Below are 19,453 nucleotides of genomic sequence, written 5' to 3' on the forward strand. Positions count from 1 at the left end.
GCACGCACACAGGGATGTATGTATAGATCTGTGCTCACCTCCACCTAGGTGTGTGCATACCCTTAAGCATGGAAATGTATGTATATATATAAATACAAATATATATATATACACATGTGCACACAGGCACGTGTTCAACGCACACGGGGTGTGCACGCTCGTATATGTGCCGCTATACGTATACATAGATGTGCGCCCACGTGTGCACTCGCAGCGGTGAGGGGTGCGCCCACGCGTGCCCGTACGCGGGCTGTACGGCTCCCGCACACGCGCGAAGCCTGGCAGCCGCCCCTACGGCCCCGGCTGTACCTATAGGTACGCGCACACGCGGGTCCCGATGCACGCGTGGCCGTGAACACCGCCGGCACGACGGGTCCCCGGGGTGCAGGGTGTCGTGTGTCCCCCCCCCGGGGCGGTTATTTCTTTTTTGGAAAGAAGCTGAACCGTTTCTCCTTGTCCTTGCGGGGCAGGGGGTGCTCGGGGGGGGCTGCGGGCAGGGGCAGGCTCTGCGCCTTCCCCCGGCTGCTCCGGCACTCGGTTATGGCGGTGCTCAGCCCCTGCAGCCAGGCCTGCAGCTCCTCCTGCGGGCACAGCACCAGCTCAGCACCCCCCCCCCCCCCATCACCTTCCCGGCCACCCCCTGTGCCCATGGGTGATGGCAGCTGCCCCACATCTTCCCCAGGCACCCATGTGCCCCTGGGCATCGCCTGTCCCCCGCCGTGTCCCCTGGGAACCACCAGCCCCGCTCTGTCCCCCTGGACATCTCTGGCCACCCCGTGTGCCCCTGGGCGCCCCTCTATCCCCCCGGGCGGCTCTAGCCACCCTGTGTCCCACTGGCACCCTTGGGTGCTGCCAGCCACCCCGTGGGTACTCCTGGACCCCCTGCGTCCCCCTCGGGCACTGCTAGTCCCCGCTGTGTCCCCTGGGAACTGCCAGCCACCCTCTGTCCTCCTGGGTACCACTGGCCACCCTGTGTCCCCCTTGGGCATCCCCAGCCCCACCGTGTCCCCCCCGGGGCACCGCCAGCCACCCTGGGTCCCCCGGGACGCCCCTCACCTCATCCTTGCCGTGGAAGAGCCACTCGCTGCCGTTGCTGAGCCTGGGGACAGAGCGCAGATGCCAGCGAGGCACGCGTCACCCCGCGCCGTACCGCGCCGCGCCGCGGCCTTACCTGAGTTTGAAGACGTGCTTCTTCTTCTTGTAGCCGGCGGCCACCTCGCAGAGGGCGTCCCGCAGCCCCAGGGGCTCCTCGCCGTGGCAGGGCAGCCCCAGCGCCCGGCTCTTGGCGTCCTTGAAGAAGGCGAGCTGGCCGCCCCGCAGCACGCAGTACCGCGTGCTCCACGACCTGCCGCCACACCGCGCCGTCAGCCCAGCGCACGCCAACGCCACCCGGCACTGCCGCCATCGCCACTGCCGCCGTGCCTACCGGTTGGACGCCCGTTTGGTGGCTGCCTCCAGGTCGTGCTTGCGGCCGAGGTAGCCCTCCAGCTGGACGCTACAGACGCGGGCCGGCAGCGTGGCCGGCTCCTCCGGCTCCTCCCGCAGCGGCCGTGGGCTCGGCGACGCCGGCTCCTCATCGCCCGTCATCTGCGACGGCTGCCGCAAAGCAACAGCCCCGTTATGCCGCGGTGTCGCCGCCCGCCGCCAAAAACCACATCCTGGGGTCCCGTCCCCTCCTGTCCGCGCCACGGTGGCACCCCGCACCTTGGGTCTGTGACCCCAGCGGGGACTCACGGTCCCCAAGCCGGTGGGTGCCAACCGGGGGTGGGTCACCCCCGGCTCTAGGTGCCAACGACCCCACCAGCTCCGGCACACAGGAGGCGGTGGCTACTGGGAGGACCCCAGAGAGCAGCTGGGCCATGGTCCAGCGCTGGGACCAGCACCCCGGGGTCAGTGCGGTGCTGACCGGCCCCCCCGCCCCGATTTGGGGTGACGGGGTTGAGCTGAGCTGGGCAGGCAGCCCTGGGAGCCACCCTGGTGGTGTCCCCCACCCAGGGGGCTTGGGGACGGCGGGGGGTGGCCGGGGGGCAGATGGGGTCTGATTAGGGGCTGTGGCCTCGGCGGATGGGACGCCCTCGTGGGGGGCAGCAGGCGGGTGCCACAGGAGGGGCTCGGCTGGGGGGGGTGCAGGGCCGGGGCACGGCCATGCCGGGGTGCCCGTCCCCTCCTTCTGCATCCGGGGACAGCCCCAGCCCCGCACGGCTGCGTCTGCCGGCACCACGGGGGGCACGTCGAGGTCCCGTGGTGTGTCCCACCGAGAGGACCAGGAGGGGACCGTGTCTCCGAGCAGGCTTGTGACCCCAGCGGGCAGGCAGCAGTCTTGTCCCCAAGCAGACAGAAGGGACTCCTGTCCCCAAGCAGGCGAAAGCGGCCGTGTCCCCAAGCAGGCAGAGGGGGACCCTGTCCCTGAGGAGCCAGAAGATGCCCGTGTCCCCAAGCAGGCCGAAGTGATCCTGTCCCCAAGCAGGTACTCAGGGATCCTGTCCCCAGGCAGGCGAAAGTGATCTTGTCCCCAAAGAGGCAGAAGATGCCCGTGTCCCCCGGCAGGCAGAAGAGGCAGAAAGGGTTCCTGTCCCCAAGCAGGCAGAGCAGCCAGAGAGCAATCCCGTCCCCGAGGAGGCAGGGCAGGCAGGAGGAGCAGAGAGGTTGGCAGCGAGCACAAGGTGACTGGCACATGGGGTGACGATGTCCCCGGGGTGGCGATGTCCCCAGGGTGACCGTGCCTTGCAGGGTGACGCCTCGAGGGGTGACGATGTCTTGCAGGGTGACGATGCTCCACACAGTGATGATGTCTCTTGGGGTGACGATGCCTCACAGGGTGACACCCCATGGGGTGACGATGCCCAAGGGATGGTGACGCCCCAAGGGCCGCGTGCTGTGTGGCTGACGTGGGCACGGCCAGCCAGGAGCACCGTTGCCGTGTGTCCGTGGGCAGCTCCGCCCAATGTCCCCTCCGTGCCGGGGCAGAGCCGACCCCGCGCTCCCAGGGCTGGGTGCTCGAAAAGCCGGGCGCCACGTGGCCGTGCGGGGTCCCCGTGGGTTTCTCTTGGGACACACGCAGCCTCGCCGACAGCAGAGGATGGCGGCCGGTATCACCCCACCCCAGGGCAGACACTCCAGCTCTGGCTACTGCCCCGATCCCAGAGACACCCGTGCACCCATGGGTGCCAGCTTCCGCCAGCTGGCCCGAGCCTGGTGACGGGGAGTGGGGTGCTCCGAGCCACTGCAGGGACACCCGACCGCCCCAGGAGCCAGGGAGAAGGGGAAGGTGCAGCACCCGCGTGCCCGCCCGGCCTTTTTGGGGGTCACTTCGCATTTATTCAACTCAAGGCAAGGAACAAGGCAAGGGCTGGGGGTGCGGGGAGCCGTCGGCACGCCACGGTCACGGTCGCGGGGTCTGCCAGGAGCCTGTGGGACATGCGGGGACGCCTTTTTTGCTGCCAGGGAAGGAGAAAGCCAAACTCAAGAACTGACCAGCTCTGGTCCATCGGTGGCAGGCAGAGAGGTGTCCTGCATGCTCACGCCCTTCCTCTTCTCCTCCTCCTCGGACCTGCGGCAGGGAGGCAGCCCGCTCAGCATCCCCGGCAGAGCGGGGCACCCCCAAAATTCCCATCCCAGCCAGCTCGCTGGGGAAACGCAGCCATGGTCCCGCAGGGACCTGGGACTGGCTGCTGCTCTCCTGTCCCCCCGCAGAGGGACGAAAGCCCCGGCACGGCAGGGCTCCACCTTCACCTCTCCTCTTTGCCCGCATCCATTTACTGCTCCGAAAGGGCAAATCGCTAAAAAACCCCTTAACGCTTTGAGAAGAGGGATGCTGGAAGTGATGCTCGTGTGCCAGGCGGGTGCTGAGGACTGCCCCCTGCCCGAGATGCTGCCGCAGCCGCCTGGGGACGGTGCTGGTGTCTCTTACCCGGCCTCCAGCTCCCCGTCCAGATCCAGGCGGTAGTCGGGAGCGTCGGCACGCATCGCTTCGTCCCGTGTCAGCCCCCCGCGCAGCGTCCGCCCGCCCAGGAGCTCCAGCTGCCGGGGAAGGAAGCAAAGGCGTTTAGGGGCTGGCATGGGGTGGGGAAACTGAGGCAGGGCAGGCAGAGGTGAGGCAGGACCGGCCGTGCCCCATCCCGAGATTTCCTCACCGTCGTCAGCTTCCTCAGGGCGGCGATGCGCTCCTCCCAGGTGGCCGAGGACTTCTCGAAAGCCTCGTGCCGCTTGAGCAGCTTCTCCACCGCGTCCACCGTCTGCCCGTAGTCGCTGCTGGCCAGGTAGGGCTCCTGCGCCATGAGCCACGACTCGGCCACCGAGGCGTCCCGGGAGAACTGGCACACCTCCAGCACTGCAGGCAGGGACAGGCAGCGCTCAGCCCCCTGCCACCACTGCCCATGTGTCCCCTGCCCCCGCCGAGCCACGGTCCTCCCCGGCACCGCCAGCGCACTCACGCAGCCGCAGCCGGTCCCAGCGCTGCTCCCACATTTCCATCATGGCCTTCCTCTTCTCCACCAGCTCCACCAGCTTCTCCTTGATCTGCGAGGGGACACCGTCATGGGGTGGCCCCGGTGGCACCATCCCCGCCGCTCCCCCAGCCCCGGCCGCCCTCACCTCGGGTGAGTCCTGGTGCTTGCGCTGCAGCAGCTTCTTGCCCAGCTCGACGCAGGTGGTGAAGCTCTTGCTCCGGGCGTCCACCTCGGCCCTGATGCCCTGGTGGTATTTCATGAGAAGCTCCACCGAGGAGACGTCCCTGGAAACAGAGAGGTGCCGGCGTCGGTGGTGGCATCGGTGCCGGGTCCCAGCAAACAGCGCTGGGTGCAGTCGTACCTGGGTTTCTCCTGCGTCTCGATCTGCCGGATGGTGCTCTCCATCCAGGAGAGCAGGTCCCGCGCCATGCCGAAGAAGCGATGCTTGTCGGCCGTGTCCACCAGCCGGGCCCGGCGCCCGCTGCACGCCTCCAGCAGCGCCCGCAGGGCTCGCGCCACCTCCTGCTCCTGTTCCTGGATGCCGGCCGCCGCCTTCCCGGCGTAGGCGGTCTGCAGGCGTGCTGCCGTCTCCCGAAACTGCTGCACCTGCCCGGTGGAACAAGAGAGCGTGCGGGATGCTGAGCGCTGGCAGCGGCAGTGCCAGGCATCCCCGCCGGCTCCGGGGTGCAGCCTCACCTGCGCCTCCAGGAGCTGGAGGTCACGCTCGAAGGCGCTGTGCATGCGGTGGAAAGCCTCCACCGTGCCGGCGTCCTCGCCCAGGTCCTGGGGCAGCTCCTGGCGCCGGGCGGTGATGAGGGCCAGCAGCTCGGCGCCGTCGTAGAAGTATTTGTGCAGGTCGTGGGAGGCGGCGAGGAGCTGCATGCGGGTGTCGATCAGCTCCAGGAGGTCAGCCCAGCTCTCGTTCAGCCCGTCCTTCCACTCGGCCATGGTGGCCGCCTCAGCGTGCCCTGCGTCAATGAGGTCCTCGATGGCCAGGTTCACCCGGTCCACGCGTTCCTGCCCCACGTTGCCCGTCTCCCGCGCAAACTCCCGAAACTTCTCCCGCAAGAGCTACACGGGGGAGAGAAGAGTCAAGTTTACACCCCCAAAACCGGACACCGGCACAATCGTGCCCGCCTTGGCACCGGCGCCCTCACCGTGACGTGGTCCAGGTCCTGCCCCATCTCCTGGGAGGAGGCGACCACGTCGCGCTCGGCGATCCACTGCTCCAGGTCATCCACCTCCCGCTTCAGCTGGAAGAGGTGGGACATGTTCTCCAGGCGCCGGCGGCGCTCCTCGGCCGCCTCCTTCAGCCCCGCGTAGTGCTTGTCCACCTGGCCCTGCAGCCGGATGATCTGCTCCCTGCGCGGCCCCGGCACACAGACACCCCAGTTCTCACCCGGGAAAAGATGCCCCCGACTCATCCGTGTTGCCAGCTTGGGGGGTTTTTTGGGGAGGGACCCACTCCGTGCTCCCCGCGTCCCTCTGTCACCACTTCCCCGATGTAGCCGGGACAATGCCACCCAGCCGGGGCAGCCAACGCCACCGGAGCTCCGGCCAAACCACCCACCCCGGCGCTGAGGGCACAGGGCTGTCCCAAGGGACAGGGGACGCGCGGCGGTGGCACCTACCCCTCAGGGTGGCCGGCGGAGAGCAGCTGCTGAGCCCTCCCTGCCAGCTCCTTGATGGTCTGGCCGTAGTCCTCGATGGACCGCTGCTGCCGGACGTGTCTCTTCAGCATCACCAAGCCGCTCTCCTCGTCCTGCGCCACGGCAGACACCAGCGCCCGTCAGCACCCAGCACGGCCGTGGGACGGGGACCGGGGTCCAGCCCCGGCGCCCACCCTGTGGGCACGTCCTGCCTCCGCGCGGTGCGGCAGGGTGAGCAACGGTGAGCTCAGCGGGGCACGGCATGGCACGGTGTGGCACACATAGCATGACACGGGGTGGTGTGCGAATGGCACGGCTTGGCACAGCACGGGACGGCGCGTAATGGCATAGCGTGGGACGGATTGCCGTCGCCAAGCAGAGGATGTCCTGTAACGGCACAGTGTGCCACGTAACGACAAGGCACGGCGTGGGATGACCTATAACGGCATGGCATGGGGTGGCGTGGCACGTAACGGCACGGCATAACATAGCGTGGGATGGCGTGTAACGGCATGGCATGCAATGACACAACGTGGCGTGGGACGGACAGTGTGTTATAGCACGGTGTGACGTGGCATGTAATAGCACGGCATGACATGCCACAGGACGGCAGGTAACGGCACGGCATGGCACGTAACGGCACGGCATGGCACGTAACAGCACGGCATGGCACGTAACGGCACGGCATGGCACGTAACGGCACGGCATGGCATGTAACGGCACGGCATGGCATGTAACGGCACGGCATGGCATGTAACGGCACGACACAGGACGGTACAGGACGGCGTTGAACAGCACAGCATGGCACAGCCCGGGTTGACACAGGACGTCCCAGCACGGCAGAGCACGGCACAGAGCCCCCGCGAGATGCGGGGCATCACGCAGAGCCACCCCTCACCTTCGGCTTCTCCTCGGCTCCCATGAAGAGCTCCTGCTCGCTGACCCAGGCCTCGGCCTCGCCGGCGTCCAGGTAGTACTGCTGAGCTTCACCGGCCTCCTGCAGGCGCCGGTGCCGGGCGGCCGCCTCCGCCTGCAGCGTCTCCCACAGCCCCCGCAGCTCCCGCGCCCGCGCCTCCAGCTCCGGGCTCAGCTCCTCGCCGCTCACCGCCGCCTCGCCCCGGCTCAGCACCTCGGCCAGGCGGGGGGCATGGCCCGCCAGCTCCTTCTGCAGCGTCTGCCGGCAGGGTGGGCGGTCACGGCGGGGCTCGCCCATGGGGTAGGATGGGATGGGTGGCCCCAAGAGACCGGCCGGGGTGGTGGGTGCCACCGCTGCGCCCAGGCTCACCTCGTTCCTCTTGGCCAGGCGCTGCACGCTCGGCAGGTCGGTGCCGTGCTCTGTCGACCTCACCAGGGGCAGCCGCTCCTGCACCCACATCTGTGGGCGAGAGCACCCACTGAGCACCACACAGCACCCATGGGTGCCCCCAGCACGTTGGACCCCACCGTGGCTAGGACGCTCACCATCTCATCCTCCAGATCCCTCCCGAGCTGGTACATGGCCTTGGCGGTCTCCAGCTCCTTCCTCTTCCTCTCCAGCGGCTCCAGCAAGTCGAGGAACCGCTGCCGGAGCCTCTGCTCATGTCCGTCGGTGTCCGGCACATCCCCGGCAGGGGGGGGTCCCTGCCACCCTAGCTCCTCCAGCTCCTTCATCCGTGCTCCCACTTGCTCTTCCAGCCTCTGGCGGGGCAAAGCCGTGTGGGGGGGACAGATCTGGGCTGGGGACCCCCAAGGCACTGACCAGCCCCATGCAGGGCCATGACCCGGCACCTCGGACCCCCCACCCCAAAGGAAAGGACGAGGTGCCAACACCCTTCCACCTCCCCAGCCGGCAGCGCCATCACCCACCGTCAGCCTCTTCAGCAGCAGGTTGGTGGCGGTGAGGTCCTTGGCCTGCTCAGCGGCACGCAGCTCCTCCTCCGCCCGTCCCAGCCAGCTCTCCAGCTCCCCGTAGCTCCGGGCGTACAGCGCCGAGCGGTCGGCCTCAAAGAGCCGCCGGCCCTTCTCCTCGGCGGCATCGCGCAGCCTGTCCCACCGCCCGCGCAGCTCGGCCAGCCGCCGCACCACCACCTCGCCGTACTGCGGCTTGCGGCTCGCCAGCTCCTTCCCCTCCTGCCAGCAACACCCGAGAGGTTGGCGGCCGCCGCGGCGCGGCTCCACGCCTGCACGGGGACCTCCCACCCAACCGGGAAGTGGGGGGGCGGTGAGGCTCCCAGGCACCAGTGCCGGCACCCACCGTCTCAATCTTCTCCAGCCAGCCCTGGTTGGGTGCCAGCTCGGCCATGAACGCCTGGTGCTTCTGCCATTTGCTGTGGAGGCCGCGGGCTTCGCCGTAGGAGGTGTCCTGGGCCGTCAGCATCTTCTCCTCCACCCAGGCATCGAGCTGCGAGCAAAGGGTGTCAGGGCTCGGCTGGCGGGGACCCCCCCGGTGCCACCGGCCGTGCCGCGTGCCTACCTCCCGGCAGCTCTGCAGGAAGGTCTGCAGCTCGTGGTTGTCCTGCAGCAAACCCGCCGCCTCCTCCGCCTTGGCCACGACGGCCGCGTGCCTGGCAGGGCGACCAGAGATGGGCAGCATCAGCCCTGCTGCCCACACGCTGCCCGCCTGCCCGCCCGCCGCTTGCCGGACTCACCGGTCCTGGAGGGTCTGGCACTTCTCGGTGATCTTCTCGGCAAAGATGTTCCCCTCGGCCACCAGCTTGGTGCCGCTGGCCACCACCTCAGGGACCTTCTCGGCAGTGCTCTGCATGCTGGCGTGGAAGTCCTGGAAGCGGCGCAGGGCGGCGGACGAGCCCTCCAGTGTGGTGGGCAGCTCCAGGTGTGCCAGCGTGTACTCCTGGGGGGGGGGGGGCATGGCAGGGGGTCAGCACCTTTTCGGGGTGCCCATGATCCGGGAACCCCTCCCAGGCCCCCCCTTCGGGCACCCACCTGGTTGGTGAGGAGGATCTCCGCTTGCTTGGTGTCGCGGAGGAACTCCTGGAAGCCGTAGCACTGGGCGAGGAAGCGGTGCTGGGCGTCCGCTATCCTACCCAGGGCGGCCCAGCCGGCCTCCACGCCGCGCAGGCGCTGCCGCAGCCCCTCGTACTGGGGGTCCGTCTGCTCCCCCACCACCCGCTCCCCCGCCTCCACCAAGGCGGCGAAGGCGTCCGCGTGCCCTTCCGCGTCCCGCCGGGCGGCCTCGTGCTGCCGTAGCAGCTCCTCCGCCTCAGCCAAAGAAGCGGGCATCTCGTCAGCGGCCGCCACGGCTTTCTGAGCCCCGAAGAGCCATGCCTGGAAGTCATCCAGGTCCTGCAGGAAGCGCCGGAGCTGCCCGGCTTCCCCCAGGGAGGCCGCTCGCTCCCCCAGAGCCTCTTGCAGCTCCTCCCAGGCGGCTGCCGCCGCCGACAGCCGCTCGACCGCCTCCCCGGCCACCTCAGGCCGTTCCTTGGCCAAGCGGTCAGACTGGGAGCGCAGGGCGGCCAGGCGGTCCTCGGCGACCGCCAGCTCCCGCTCGATGCCGTAGAGCTTGCGTTGGGTGGCCAAGACGCCGGCCAGGTCCCTGCCGAGCTCAGCGGTGGCCTTGACCGCCTGGGCTTTGCTCTGCAGCCATTGCCGGGTCTCCTCGCACTCCAGGCGGTAGTTGAGGAGGCGCAGAGCCGAGTCCACCGCCCGGCGACGCTCGGCCACCAGCTCCCTGAACCGGTCCCACCTGCAGGGCAGAGGCGGGTGACGGCGAGGGACGCGGCCGGCGGGGACTGGCCTGACCGCCTCGGTGTCACCCGTCACCGTACCTCTCATTGAGCTGCTCCCGGCACTGCCGGACCTGGGGGCTGCGGGGGTGCCCGCTCGCCAGCAGGCCATCGGCTGCATGGTTGACGGTGGCGATCTGGGAAGCCACGGCGACCATCTCCTGCTCCAGCCCGTCCAGCCTGCGGGAAAGCCAGGGCTGAGAACGGGCCACACCTCGGGACACGGCACGGCAGCACCGCCGCTGCGGGAGCCCCTACCTGTGCTGTGCCACGTCCAGGTCCTCCAGCGCCTGAGGGACCTCCGGCTGCCCCAGCCAGGTTTCCTTGGCCCCCATCCAGAGGTGGCAGGCGTCACTCTCCCCAAAAACGGTGTAGAGGTCGAGGGCGTCCTGCAGCTGGCGGCCCCGTCGCTCGGCCAGGGCGGCCACCTCGGCGTGCAGCTCCCGCAGGGCCACCAGCTGGTTCTGTGCCTCTGGGCCAGCTCGCAGCTCCGGGGGGAAGCCCTCAGCTTGCCGGGCCAGCCCGTCCAGCTGCTCCTGGGCGGCCGCCATCTCCTCCAGCAGCTCCTGGTGCTGCCGCAGCAAGGCGCGGGTGCGGGATTCATCCTGGCCCAGCTCCTCGGCGGCCGCCCGCCGGCGAGCATCCCGCAGCCCTTCTGCCAGCTCCTCCGCCTCCGCCTGGAACTGGAAGAAGCCCTCGGCCTCGCGCAAGCCACGCCGGCGGAAAGCCGCCAGCTCCTCCAGCTGCGCCCACAGCGCCCGCACCGCCGCCCCCCGCTCCCGTAGCCGACCGGCCACCTGGCCCGCCGCCGCCAGCCCCTCGCCCGCCGCCAGCGCCCGCTCCAGCCGGCCACCCCGGCTCCGCAGCTCGGCCTCGAAGGTAGCGTGTCGGCGCTGGAGCAGCAGCACGCCTGGCAGGTCCTTCCCAAAGTCCAGGGAGGAGTAGAGCTGCTCCTGCTCCTTGATCCAGCCCTCCGCCTCGTCCAGCTCCCACAGGCAGGTCCAGAGGGACCGGGATTGCTCCAGCAAGGCTCTCCTCCGGGCCACCAGCGCCTGCAGCTCCCGCCGGCACAGCTCCAGGTGGCTCACACGGTCCCGGATGACTTTGGGGTCGCAGGGACGGTAGCCTGGCCGGGGAGCAGCACGAGCACCCGTCAGCGAGGTGTCCCGGCTTCCCCCTGGCCGTGCCATGGTCCCGAGGCATCCCGGCACACCTACCCTCGGCATCGGCGAAACGGAGGGCAGCGGCGCTGATGGCCCGCGTCTTCTCCGCCTGCAGGGCCATGTCAGCCTCCAGCATCCGGTGGGTCTGCAGCAGCTCCTCCGCCTCTAGAAGGTGCTTCCCAGATTCGGGTGATGCCAGCTGCACCTGCAGGAGAGCCCTGGCCGTCACCCACCACTGGTTCTGGCAGAGGGCACCCACCACCACCCAAAAGCTGCCGCCAGCACCCCAGCATCTCATCTGCCTCTCCAAGGGGGTCCCACTAATGCTCTTCCCGGTGGGACCAAAGCACCCAAGTCATGGTGGCACCCAACGCCCACAGCTCACCTTGACCTCATCCATCCAGTCAATGCTGTGGAGCATCTCTTGGAAGAGGTGCTGCAGGACAAGGTTCATCTCCAGGCGTTGGCGTCGGGCGGCCAGCAGCTCCAGGAGCTGCTCCCAGAGCCGCAGAATGTTGTCCTTGCGCCCGTTGATGCGCTGGATGTCGTGGTAGCCCTCCACCTCCAGCTCCTTTGCCACCGCCTCGATGGCCTGCACCCGCTCTTTGTAGGCGGCCGTGTCTGTCTCAATGGCCTCATGCTTCTTCTTGGCTGCCTCCACTGCTGGCAGGTCATGGCCAAAGTTGTCCTGCCCCGGCACAAAGCCCACGGTGAGGTTTCGGCAAGGCACCCCGGTCCCTGGAGTGGGTGTCCCCGACCTCACCTGGGCTACCAGGCGTTGGTTCTCACTCAGCCAGGCCTCCCGCATGGCCGCTTTGCGGTCGAAGCGCCGTGCCAGCTGCTCCAGTTTCTCCTGCCGGATGAGTTCGGTACGCAGCGCCAGCTCCCGCTCATGTTCCGCTTTCTCCAGCTGCTCCCAGGCCTGGGGGAAGGCGGTGCTGGACGGGGGTGGCACCCACGTCCCCCCCTCTCTGTGTCTTGTTCTGCTGGTGAACCCCAATGTGCCTCATGGGTAGGGGAGGGTGGCTGGAGGAACCCAGCCTGCCCTGGGATGGACTTGACCTGCCCCAGGATGGGCTCGATGTGTCCCAGGATGGATTTGAATTGCCTTCAGACATGGACACAACCTGTCCTAGGACCCATCCCAGTATCGACCCAAACTGCTCTGGGATGGACCCCACCTGCCCCCAGGAGGTAGACCCAACTTACCCCAGGAGATGGACCCAACTCGCTCTAGAACAGACCCAATCTGCCTTGAGATGGACCTGAACTGCCCCAAGAGATGGATCCGAGCTGCCCCAGGACATCCCTGACCTGCCCTGGGACAGCCTGGGGAGGAAAGTCCCAGGGGTACACAAGGAAGAGCTGCCCACGGCATGGCACATGGCCAAGCTGCCGGGACAGGCTCCGTACCCGGTTGATGTCGGAGACCAGGCGCCCCTCGTGCGGGGTGTAGACGCGCTGGTTGTTGGCTCGCATCCGCGACTGGATGGTGAAGAGCAGCACCTCCAGGTTGCCCTTCTCCTGAAACCTGCCCCAGAGAGATCTCAGCCCGGGGCACCCATGGGTGCTCACCATCACTGCGTGGGCACCGGGGGCTTGGGGACGCTTACTTGGGGGGCTTCTCCACAGTACGGTAGGTGCTGAAGGCTTGCAGCTGGTGCTGCACCCCGGCCAGCGAGTTGGCGAAGCTGCGGCTGTTGAGGAAGGTGATGGTCTGCTCGATCCAGGTGAGCAGGTCGGAGGCCAGCCCCCCATAGCCCTCGATCATCCGCTCCGTCTCCTTGGCGTGCTCGATGACCTGTGGTGGGGCTGGTGGTGAGCACGGGGGTCCGGCTCACTAGAACCGACCCCCCATCCCAACACCGTCCCCTACCTTGCCCAGACGCCTGCCCTCCACCTCCAGCACCTTCATCTTGGAGAAGTAGTGGTAGAAGGCCACCACATAGGTGATGATGGACTTCTCATCAGGGTTCTCCGTGAACACATCTGCCCGGTGTGAGCGAGAGGCATCAGTCCTGACCATCACCCCAGTGGCAATGGGCCACCACAGCCTCACGAGGTGCCCCCTTGCTCCCACCCAGACCCCCATTCCACGAGGTGGAAACTTCTCTGTCCCTCCGTGGGGCCTGGGCACATCCCAGGGTGCAATGGGGAAACTGAGGCAGGAGGATCAGCAGCGGCAGCCTCACCTTCAGGGTCGAGGAGCGGGGTGATGCCCAGGTGCCGCTCCGCCACGCTGAATGCATGCTCCAGGTTGTGCCGGGCGTTGGATTTGGTCAGATTTTGGAAGTCAACCAGCTCGGGCCTGGGGACAGAGGACATAGGTGGTGACACACCCGTGGGACATCCCCTAGCACCACTGCCACCCCAGCATCTCCCAGTGCCCACCGCCATGCCGCCTACCTGTGCTTGTGGATGAGGGCGTTGAAAGCCAGCCCGTCCTTCCAGCTCGAGGTGAAGTTGGTGACATTCACGTGGGGGTACCTGGATGGGGACAGGGCATCACCATCACCCTCCGGGCATCCCCAGGCCCCGGCGCAGTGGGGTGCGGGTCCCACCACCTACCCCGCAGTCTTCATCTGGCACCAGAGCAGCAGCGCATCCCTGGCTGAGCGCGTCTCCCGGCCCTCCTGCGTCTGCACGATGATGTCCTGGATCTGGGGGACAGAAGGACATCCCGGGGTTGAGGGAGGACATCCACAGAGGAGGGCTCCTGCTCGGGAACAAGCCATTCGGTGCCGAGCTGAAGGGTGCGCCCCATCCACCCAGTCCCACCTGGAAGCGGAGGATGATGGTCCAGATGAGGCCGAGGACGAGGCGGTGGTTGCCGTCCACAATGTCGTGGGAACCCATGTTCTCCAGGTGCACCCGCTGCTCCTTCAGGAACTGCAGCGCCTTGTCCACGTTCTCCAGGCAGTGGATCCGCATCCGGCCCTTGGTGGGCTTGGGCTGGGACATGACAGTGCTCAGCACCCTCCCCTCCACGCCAGGCACCCCCACCCCTGCCCAGGGACACCCCCGTGACCCTACTGCCACCCCAACCCTGGTGGAGCCTTGGACAGCGCCAAGGTCAACAGCCTTGGTCGAGCACCGGAGCTGGCATGGCATGGCATGGCTCAGCTCTCAGGGTCTCCAGCTGGATGGGAGTCCTACCAGAAGCTCTCCTGACAGCACTTCCAGCAGCTTGATGAGCACCCGCCCGTCCCGGAGGTCCATGTAGAGGTCTGAGATGCGGCAGGTGACACGAGCCAAGTGCGAATTCACCCACTTGGTGAAGGTTTTCTTCTGTACGGCTTCCCGCTCGTCTGCAACAAGAGCGGGTACGGTGGCACCGGTGGCAGGGACAACCCAGGAGGACCGAGGGGACCCGAGACCCGTCCCTCACCTGCCAGGGCTTTGATGCGGGAGCGCTCGAAGAGGCGCGCCGAGCTGTTGTCGTTGTCCAGCTCATCGTCGGAGGCGTCCCAGCGGACATTGATGCGGCTGTACTGCTGCTGCAGCTCCAGCTGCTCGTAGTCGTTCGCCGAGGTCATGGTCCCGGCGTCCCCCGGCCGGGCGGCCTTCGGCTACCGGCAAGAGGCCCCTGCGGGAGAGCGGGAGCCGTGGGCATCGGCATCGCCGCGGCAGCTCGCCGTCCCCGCCGCGCGTGGGGATTTGCGGCTCAGAGCTGCTGGTTAAGCTGCTCAGAGGGATTTAGCCTCGCCTCCACCCAGGTGTTGGGGGGTACCTGGGTGCTGCACGCTCCGGGACCCACCCTGCCGGCACACGCTGTGCCGAGCCGTGCCGGTGGCTACTTACGGCAGTGCTTCCCCACTCGAGTCCTGCCTGCCCACCCAGCATCCCGGGCCAGGTCCCCAGGGGCGTCCCCCCAACCCTTGGGTGCCCCCGGGGAAGCGGGTGCTACTTGCGCCCACCCCGACGCCTGCGCTGCGGAGGGGCTTTGCCGGCACCCGTGGCAGAAAGCGGGCGACAGCTGCCGGCGGGGGGGGCCACCTGCCCCCGGGGACATTTGAGACACAGATAGGACATGGCCGGTATCTAAAAATGCCTGCGAGCAGCTGTCGGTGGCCGGGCTGGGTGGGAGGAGGCTGCTGGGGCCCCCGAGGGGTGCGGGGAGCCGGGCTGGGGCTCCCCATAGCCAGCACCCTCGCTGGGACCCCCCCCCCCCGGCACCCCGGAGCCACCGGGAACCCTCGGCTGCGGTCGCAGCTGGGGGAAACCCCGGGCGCCCCCAAATCCCTGGTGTCCCCATGAGCCGCGACAGCCCTTGGCCACCCGGCCCCCAGGGACCCCCGAGGCAGCCAGTGGGTGGGAGAGCTTTATCGGGGCCGGCAGGGCTGGGCTGGGCCCCATCTCTGCACCCTAATCGCAGCCGCGCAGGCAGGGGTTTGGCTCAGGAGCTGGCTTGCACGCAAGAGCATGCCAGGACGTGCAAGGACAGAAAGGAGCGTGCAAAAGCACGCATGAGCGTGCATGTGCGAGCAAGGACATTCGGTAGCGTGCGTGGGCAAACAAGGATGCGTGAATACATGCAAGAAGGCGTGTGAAAGCGTGCAAGGCCACACAAGTGCGTGCAAGGCCACACAAGTGCATGCAGGAGCGTGCAAGAGCGGGGCCCACAGCCCTCCATGCTGCGGCTCTGCGCTGGCACGGTGCTCTCTGTCTCCCGTCCTGCAGCAGAAAACCCCTGGGGAAGCCCAAATTTAGGGACCCCCACCCCAGCACCACAGGAACCGCAGTTGGTCTGCCTGGGTGCTGCGCACGGGCTGGGTGCGCAGAGTTGTGCGAGGACTCTGTGGCGTGCTCCAGCCCAGCGCTGCCATCCCAGCGGGAGACCTTGACCCTGGCTGGGCCTCCCCCACACCACCGCAACAACAGCGAGGCCACGGCCGCGAGCATCCGAGGAGGAGGAGGAGGAGGAGGAGGAGATTGCACTGAAGGGAGCCACGGCGGGACCCAAGGGAGCTGCCAGCATGCATTTCGAGCGCGGGTGCTCGCCGATCCTTTAAATCTCCCTCTGCCGCACCAGCTCCTTCCAAACAGCCCCGTCTGGCAGAGCCATGCCAGCACCCGCCGCCCGGGGATTGTCATGCCGCCCGCTCGGCCGGAGGAAAGACGGGAGCGCCGGGGTGCCGGCCCCGCCGCGAGCATCCTGCAGCCGGGGCCAGGACAGCGTCGCCTTCCCCGGCCGGCAGCTCGGCGCCGTGAATCAGCACTTCCCGGCGAGGGGCTGGTACCGTGCCGCTGCCGAGGTCCCCCCACCGGGCGTGGGTGACGTCCCCCCTGCACCCCGAGAGTGGCCGGGGCAGCGGTTTGGCGCCTGCCACCCGTGGCACCCTTGAGCCTCTTCTCTGGCTCAGCCCTCACCACCACGGTGTGCTGCCAAAACACCAGCTGCCAGCACACAAGAGCTCATTGAGGTCCCCCAATGACACCCCAAAATAGCTGCCCCGTCACCTCCGCCTGCAGCCTGGTGAGTCCCTGGGGTGCCCGCTGCCCGGCATCACCTCAGCTCTTTCTTTTCACCAATTAACGCTTTTATTTTGCATCTCCACCAAACCAGCGGTCAGCCACGCTCCCGGTGCAGCCAGCCCCACTGGGAAGGGGCAGGAGTTGGGGGGCATCCCCACAGCCCCCCAACAGCCGCCTGCCTCCCAGGCGCACGGCCAGAGCCGGGAACAGATGGTCCTGCTCAACACGGCCGCTCGGCACAGCACGGGGTTGTTGGGCACGGCACGGCACAGCTCCTCCGGCCGGCGATGCCCCGCTCCGGCTGCGGCTCCCCGGCCACGCTCTCACCCAGCGGGCGAAGGTTTGGGTTTCCCCAGGGCCGGAGTCTGTGCGGATGCCGGCCATGCCAGGACTGTCCCATGTCACCTAACCCGCCAGTGCACCGAGCGGCGACACGCACACGTGCTGACACTCCACAGACATTTTTGGCTATAAATAGGCCTCCCCTGCGCACAGCACGGGACGAGCCCTGCTCCCTTCTTCGGAGCTGCCCCTCTGTACCTCCTTGCCCACCCCAAAATCACCAGCCAGGGCCCTAGAAACACCCGATAACTGCAAAATAGTCCTCAGGGGGCCATGCTGGCACCCGCCAGGGCTGCAGGAAACTCCTTTGCTTGCCACCCCCTCAAACGCTCCTCGTTGGCTTAATCCAGCGGAGCGAAGAGCACCACAATCCCCTGACTCCAGGAGCTGGAGATTTGTAAAGGCAAAAGCCACCCTGAAAGGGGAGCTGGGAAATCAGACTCAGGTGTCCCCCAGCTTACTGGGGTGCAGGCAGGAGTTCCCCTGGCCCACGAGCATCCTTCCACCGGTGTGCCGGGACGAGGGGGGACCAAGGGCACAGCAGCCAGAAATCTCCTCCCAGTAACTCCAGTTTCCCCAGTTGCTAAAAACTGGTAGTTGAAACGGGCTGGGTGACGTGCCCTGCCAAAACCCACTGCACATCGCCTCCCGATCCGACTCGCCCGCCACGTCCCGCAGGCACATGCCCGGTGATGCCGGGAGCGCCCAGGACCGGTGCGGGGACCCCGCTCGGGGTCGGCACCCCAGGGAACGCGTCCCCAGGGTGTCCCCAGAAAGTCACCGCCGCTCGTCCGCCCCGTCCTTCCCGGCAGCCGCACGTCCCCCGCGGGGACAGCAGTCCCGGGGGACACGGGGGGTGACATCGGGCTCCCCGCCGCGGGGAGAAAAGGGGGTGCTGAACCCCCCCGGAGGGGTCCCCGCGCCCCCGCCAAACTTTGCTCCATGCCCGCAGTCCCCCGGGACCGTTCCCGGTGCTCGGGGCTGAACCCCAAACCCGGTGTCCCCGGGGCGGGCAGCGCGCCCCGGTGCCCCCCCCCCCCCCACTCCTCCCCGGGCAGCGGCGCCTCCCGGTGCCCCCCTCCCCCCGCGCTTCCCCCGGGGGCGGCGCATCCCGGTACCGGGCGGCGTTGCCCGGGGCGGCCGCGGCTCTCACCTGCACGGGGCGGCGGGCGGACGAGCGGCGGCGGGCCCGGGGCCGGAGCCGGGACCGGAGCGGGGTGGGGAGAGCGGAGCCACCCTGCGCTGCGATATAAATAACATTATCCGGGCGCGCAGGGACATTCCTGCCCGGGGCCAGCGGCGCTGCCCGGCCCAGATAGCCCCGCTCCCCCCGGGAGGGCCGGGCGGAGGCGGGTGGGGACGGGCCGCCCGCCCCGCAATGCAGCACAGCGGCCCCCCCCGGCCGCCGCCGCCACCGGCACCTGCCGGGCGCGGAGCGGCGCAGCGACCCGCTGCCACGGGCGGGGCTCCCCGGTCGGTCCCGCTGCCTACCCCCCCCCCCCCTCCCCCGAGACCCCCAGCCAGGCTCTGGGTAGCCCCCGCTGGTTCCCGGTCACTCGGGCTGGCCCCGCTGCTCCCCCGGGCTGGCCCCCTAGCCAGCCTCCGCCCGGCCCCCAGCTAGCCCTGGGTGGCCCCCAGCTAGCCCCAGGCACTCTGCAGATGCTGCCATCTGCCCCCCCCCCCTCGGCAAGCTCAGGTGGCTCCCAGCTAGCCCCGGATGTCCTCTGGCTAGCCCCAAGTACCCCCAGCTAGCCCCGAATGTCCTCTGGCTGGTCCTGGATGCCCCCAGCCAGCCCCGGGCACCCTCCGGCTAGTCCAGGGTGCACCTCAGCTGGCCCCGGGCATCCCCCACTCAGGTTTAGGTGTGCCCCCCACTAGCCCTGCCTGTGCCCCACTAGCTCAAATGTTGCTCAGGTGTCCGCCAGCTCTCCCCAGGTACCCGTGGCTAGTCCCAGGCACTCCTGGCTAGCCCTGGGGGTCTATCAGCTAGTCCCAGGTACCCCCCAGCTAGCCCTGGGTGGCCCCCAGCTAGTCCCAGGACTCTGCAGATGCCGCCATCTGCCCCCCCCCCCGCAGTTCAGGTGTCCCCCCACTAGTCCCGGATGCCCCCAGCTAGTCCAGGGTACACCTCAGTTGGCCCTGGGCATCCTCCATCCAGTCTTGGATGTCCCCCAAGTAGCCCTGCCTGTACCCCACTAGCTCAGGTGCCCCCCAGCTCTCCCCAAGTACCCCTGACTAGCCCTGGGGGTCCCTCAGCTAGTCCCAGGCACCCCCCAAGCTAGCCCTGGGTGTCCCCCAGCTAGCCACAGGCACTCCACAGACACTGCCATGTGCCCCCCCCCCACTAGCTCAGGCGTACCCCACCTAGCCCCAGGTGTCCCCTGGCTAGCCCTGGATGCCTCCAGCTAGCCCAGGCACCCCCACAATTAGCCCCGCTTGCCCCCAGCTAGCCTCAGGACCTCCCCCAGCTCAGCACTGACCGCCCAAACGCTGGGCTGCACCCGCGGGGAAACGCAGGGGCCGGCTCCCAGCTGCTGTCCCGGCCATCCCGCCTCGCCCGAGGCAGCCTCGCCGGCGGCCAGCCCGGGAGGGGGTGCTCCGGTTTGGGGGGGGGGGGGGGGCACAGCCCGGCCCGCACCCGCCTCACCGTGACT

General features: G+C 68.4%; 1 protein-coding gene across 3 annotated transcripts; it reads right to left on the reverse strand.

The window, feature by feature from the left end:
- Positions 1 to 9: 9 nt before the first annotated feature.
- Positions 10 to 19,298, reverse strand: SPTB (spectrin beta, erythrocytic). Of its 3 annotated transcripts, XM_054828103.1 has the most exons (37): positions 19,280 to 19,298; positions 17,953 to 18,036; positions 14,371 to 14,568; positions 14,139 to 14,290; positions 13,761 to 13,934; positions 13,551 to 13,642; positions 13,389 to 13,469; positions 13,175 to 13,290; positions 12,859 to 12,971; positions 12,596 to 12,783; positions 12,396 to 12,513; positions 11,746 to 11,904; positions 11,368 to 11,670; positions 11,037 to 11,187; positions 10,078 to 10,945; positions 9,862 to 9,999; positions 9,020 to 9,779; positions 8,725 to 8,927; positions 8,550 to 8,640; positions 8,331 to 8,477; positions 7,943 to 8,206; positions 7,559 to 7,774; positions 7,383 to 7,472; positions 6,996 to 7,271; positions 6,080 to 6,210; positions 5,606 to 5,810; positions 5,145 to 5,519; positions 4,810 to 5,054; positions 4,594 to 4,732; positions 4,434 to 4,518; positions 4,134 to 4,330; positions 3,911 to 4,020; positions 3,475 to 3,550; positions 1,427 to 1,596; positions 1,172 to 1,345; positions 1,057 to 1,099; positions 10 to 581 (listed from the first exon to the last, which is right to left on the reverse strand). In XM_054828103.1, exons 3-37 carry the CDS (start codon positions 14,516 to 14,518, stop codon positions 417 to 419), a joined length of 6,963 nt encoding a protein of 2,320 aa, XP_054684078.1. In that variant the 5' UTR covers positions 14,519 to 14,568; positions 17,953 to 18,036; positions 19,280 to 19,298; the 3' UTR covers positions 10 to 416. The 3 variants fall into 3 exon arrangements, with proteins under 3 accessions (XP_054684078.1, XP_054684079.1, XP_054684080.1); XM_054828104.1 differs by lacking the exons at positions 17,953 to 18,036; positions 19,280 to 19,298 and adding an exon at positions 14,713 to 14,735; XM_054828105.1 differs by lacking the exons at positions 10 to 581; positions 1,057 to 1,099; positions 1,172 to 1,345; ... (1 more) ...; positions 3,475 to 3,550; positions 19,280 to 19,298 and adding an exon at positions 3,270 to 3,437 and having other exon boundaries at positions 17,953 to 18,141.
- Positions 19,299 to 19,453: the final 155 nt, after the last annotated feature.

Source organism: Grus americana, chromosome 5 (genome assembly GCF_028858705.1).
Source record: "Grus americana isolate bGruAme1 chromosome 5, bGruAme1.mat, whole genome shotgun sequence".
NCBI lineage: Eukaryota > Metazoa > Chordata > Aves > Gruiformes > Gruidae > Grus > Grus americana.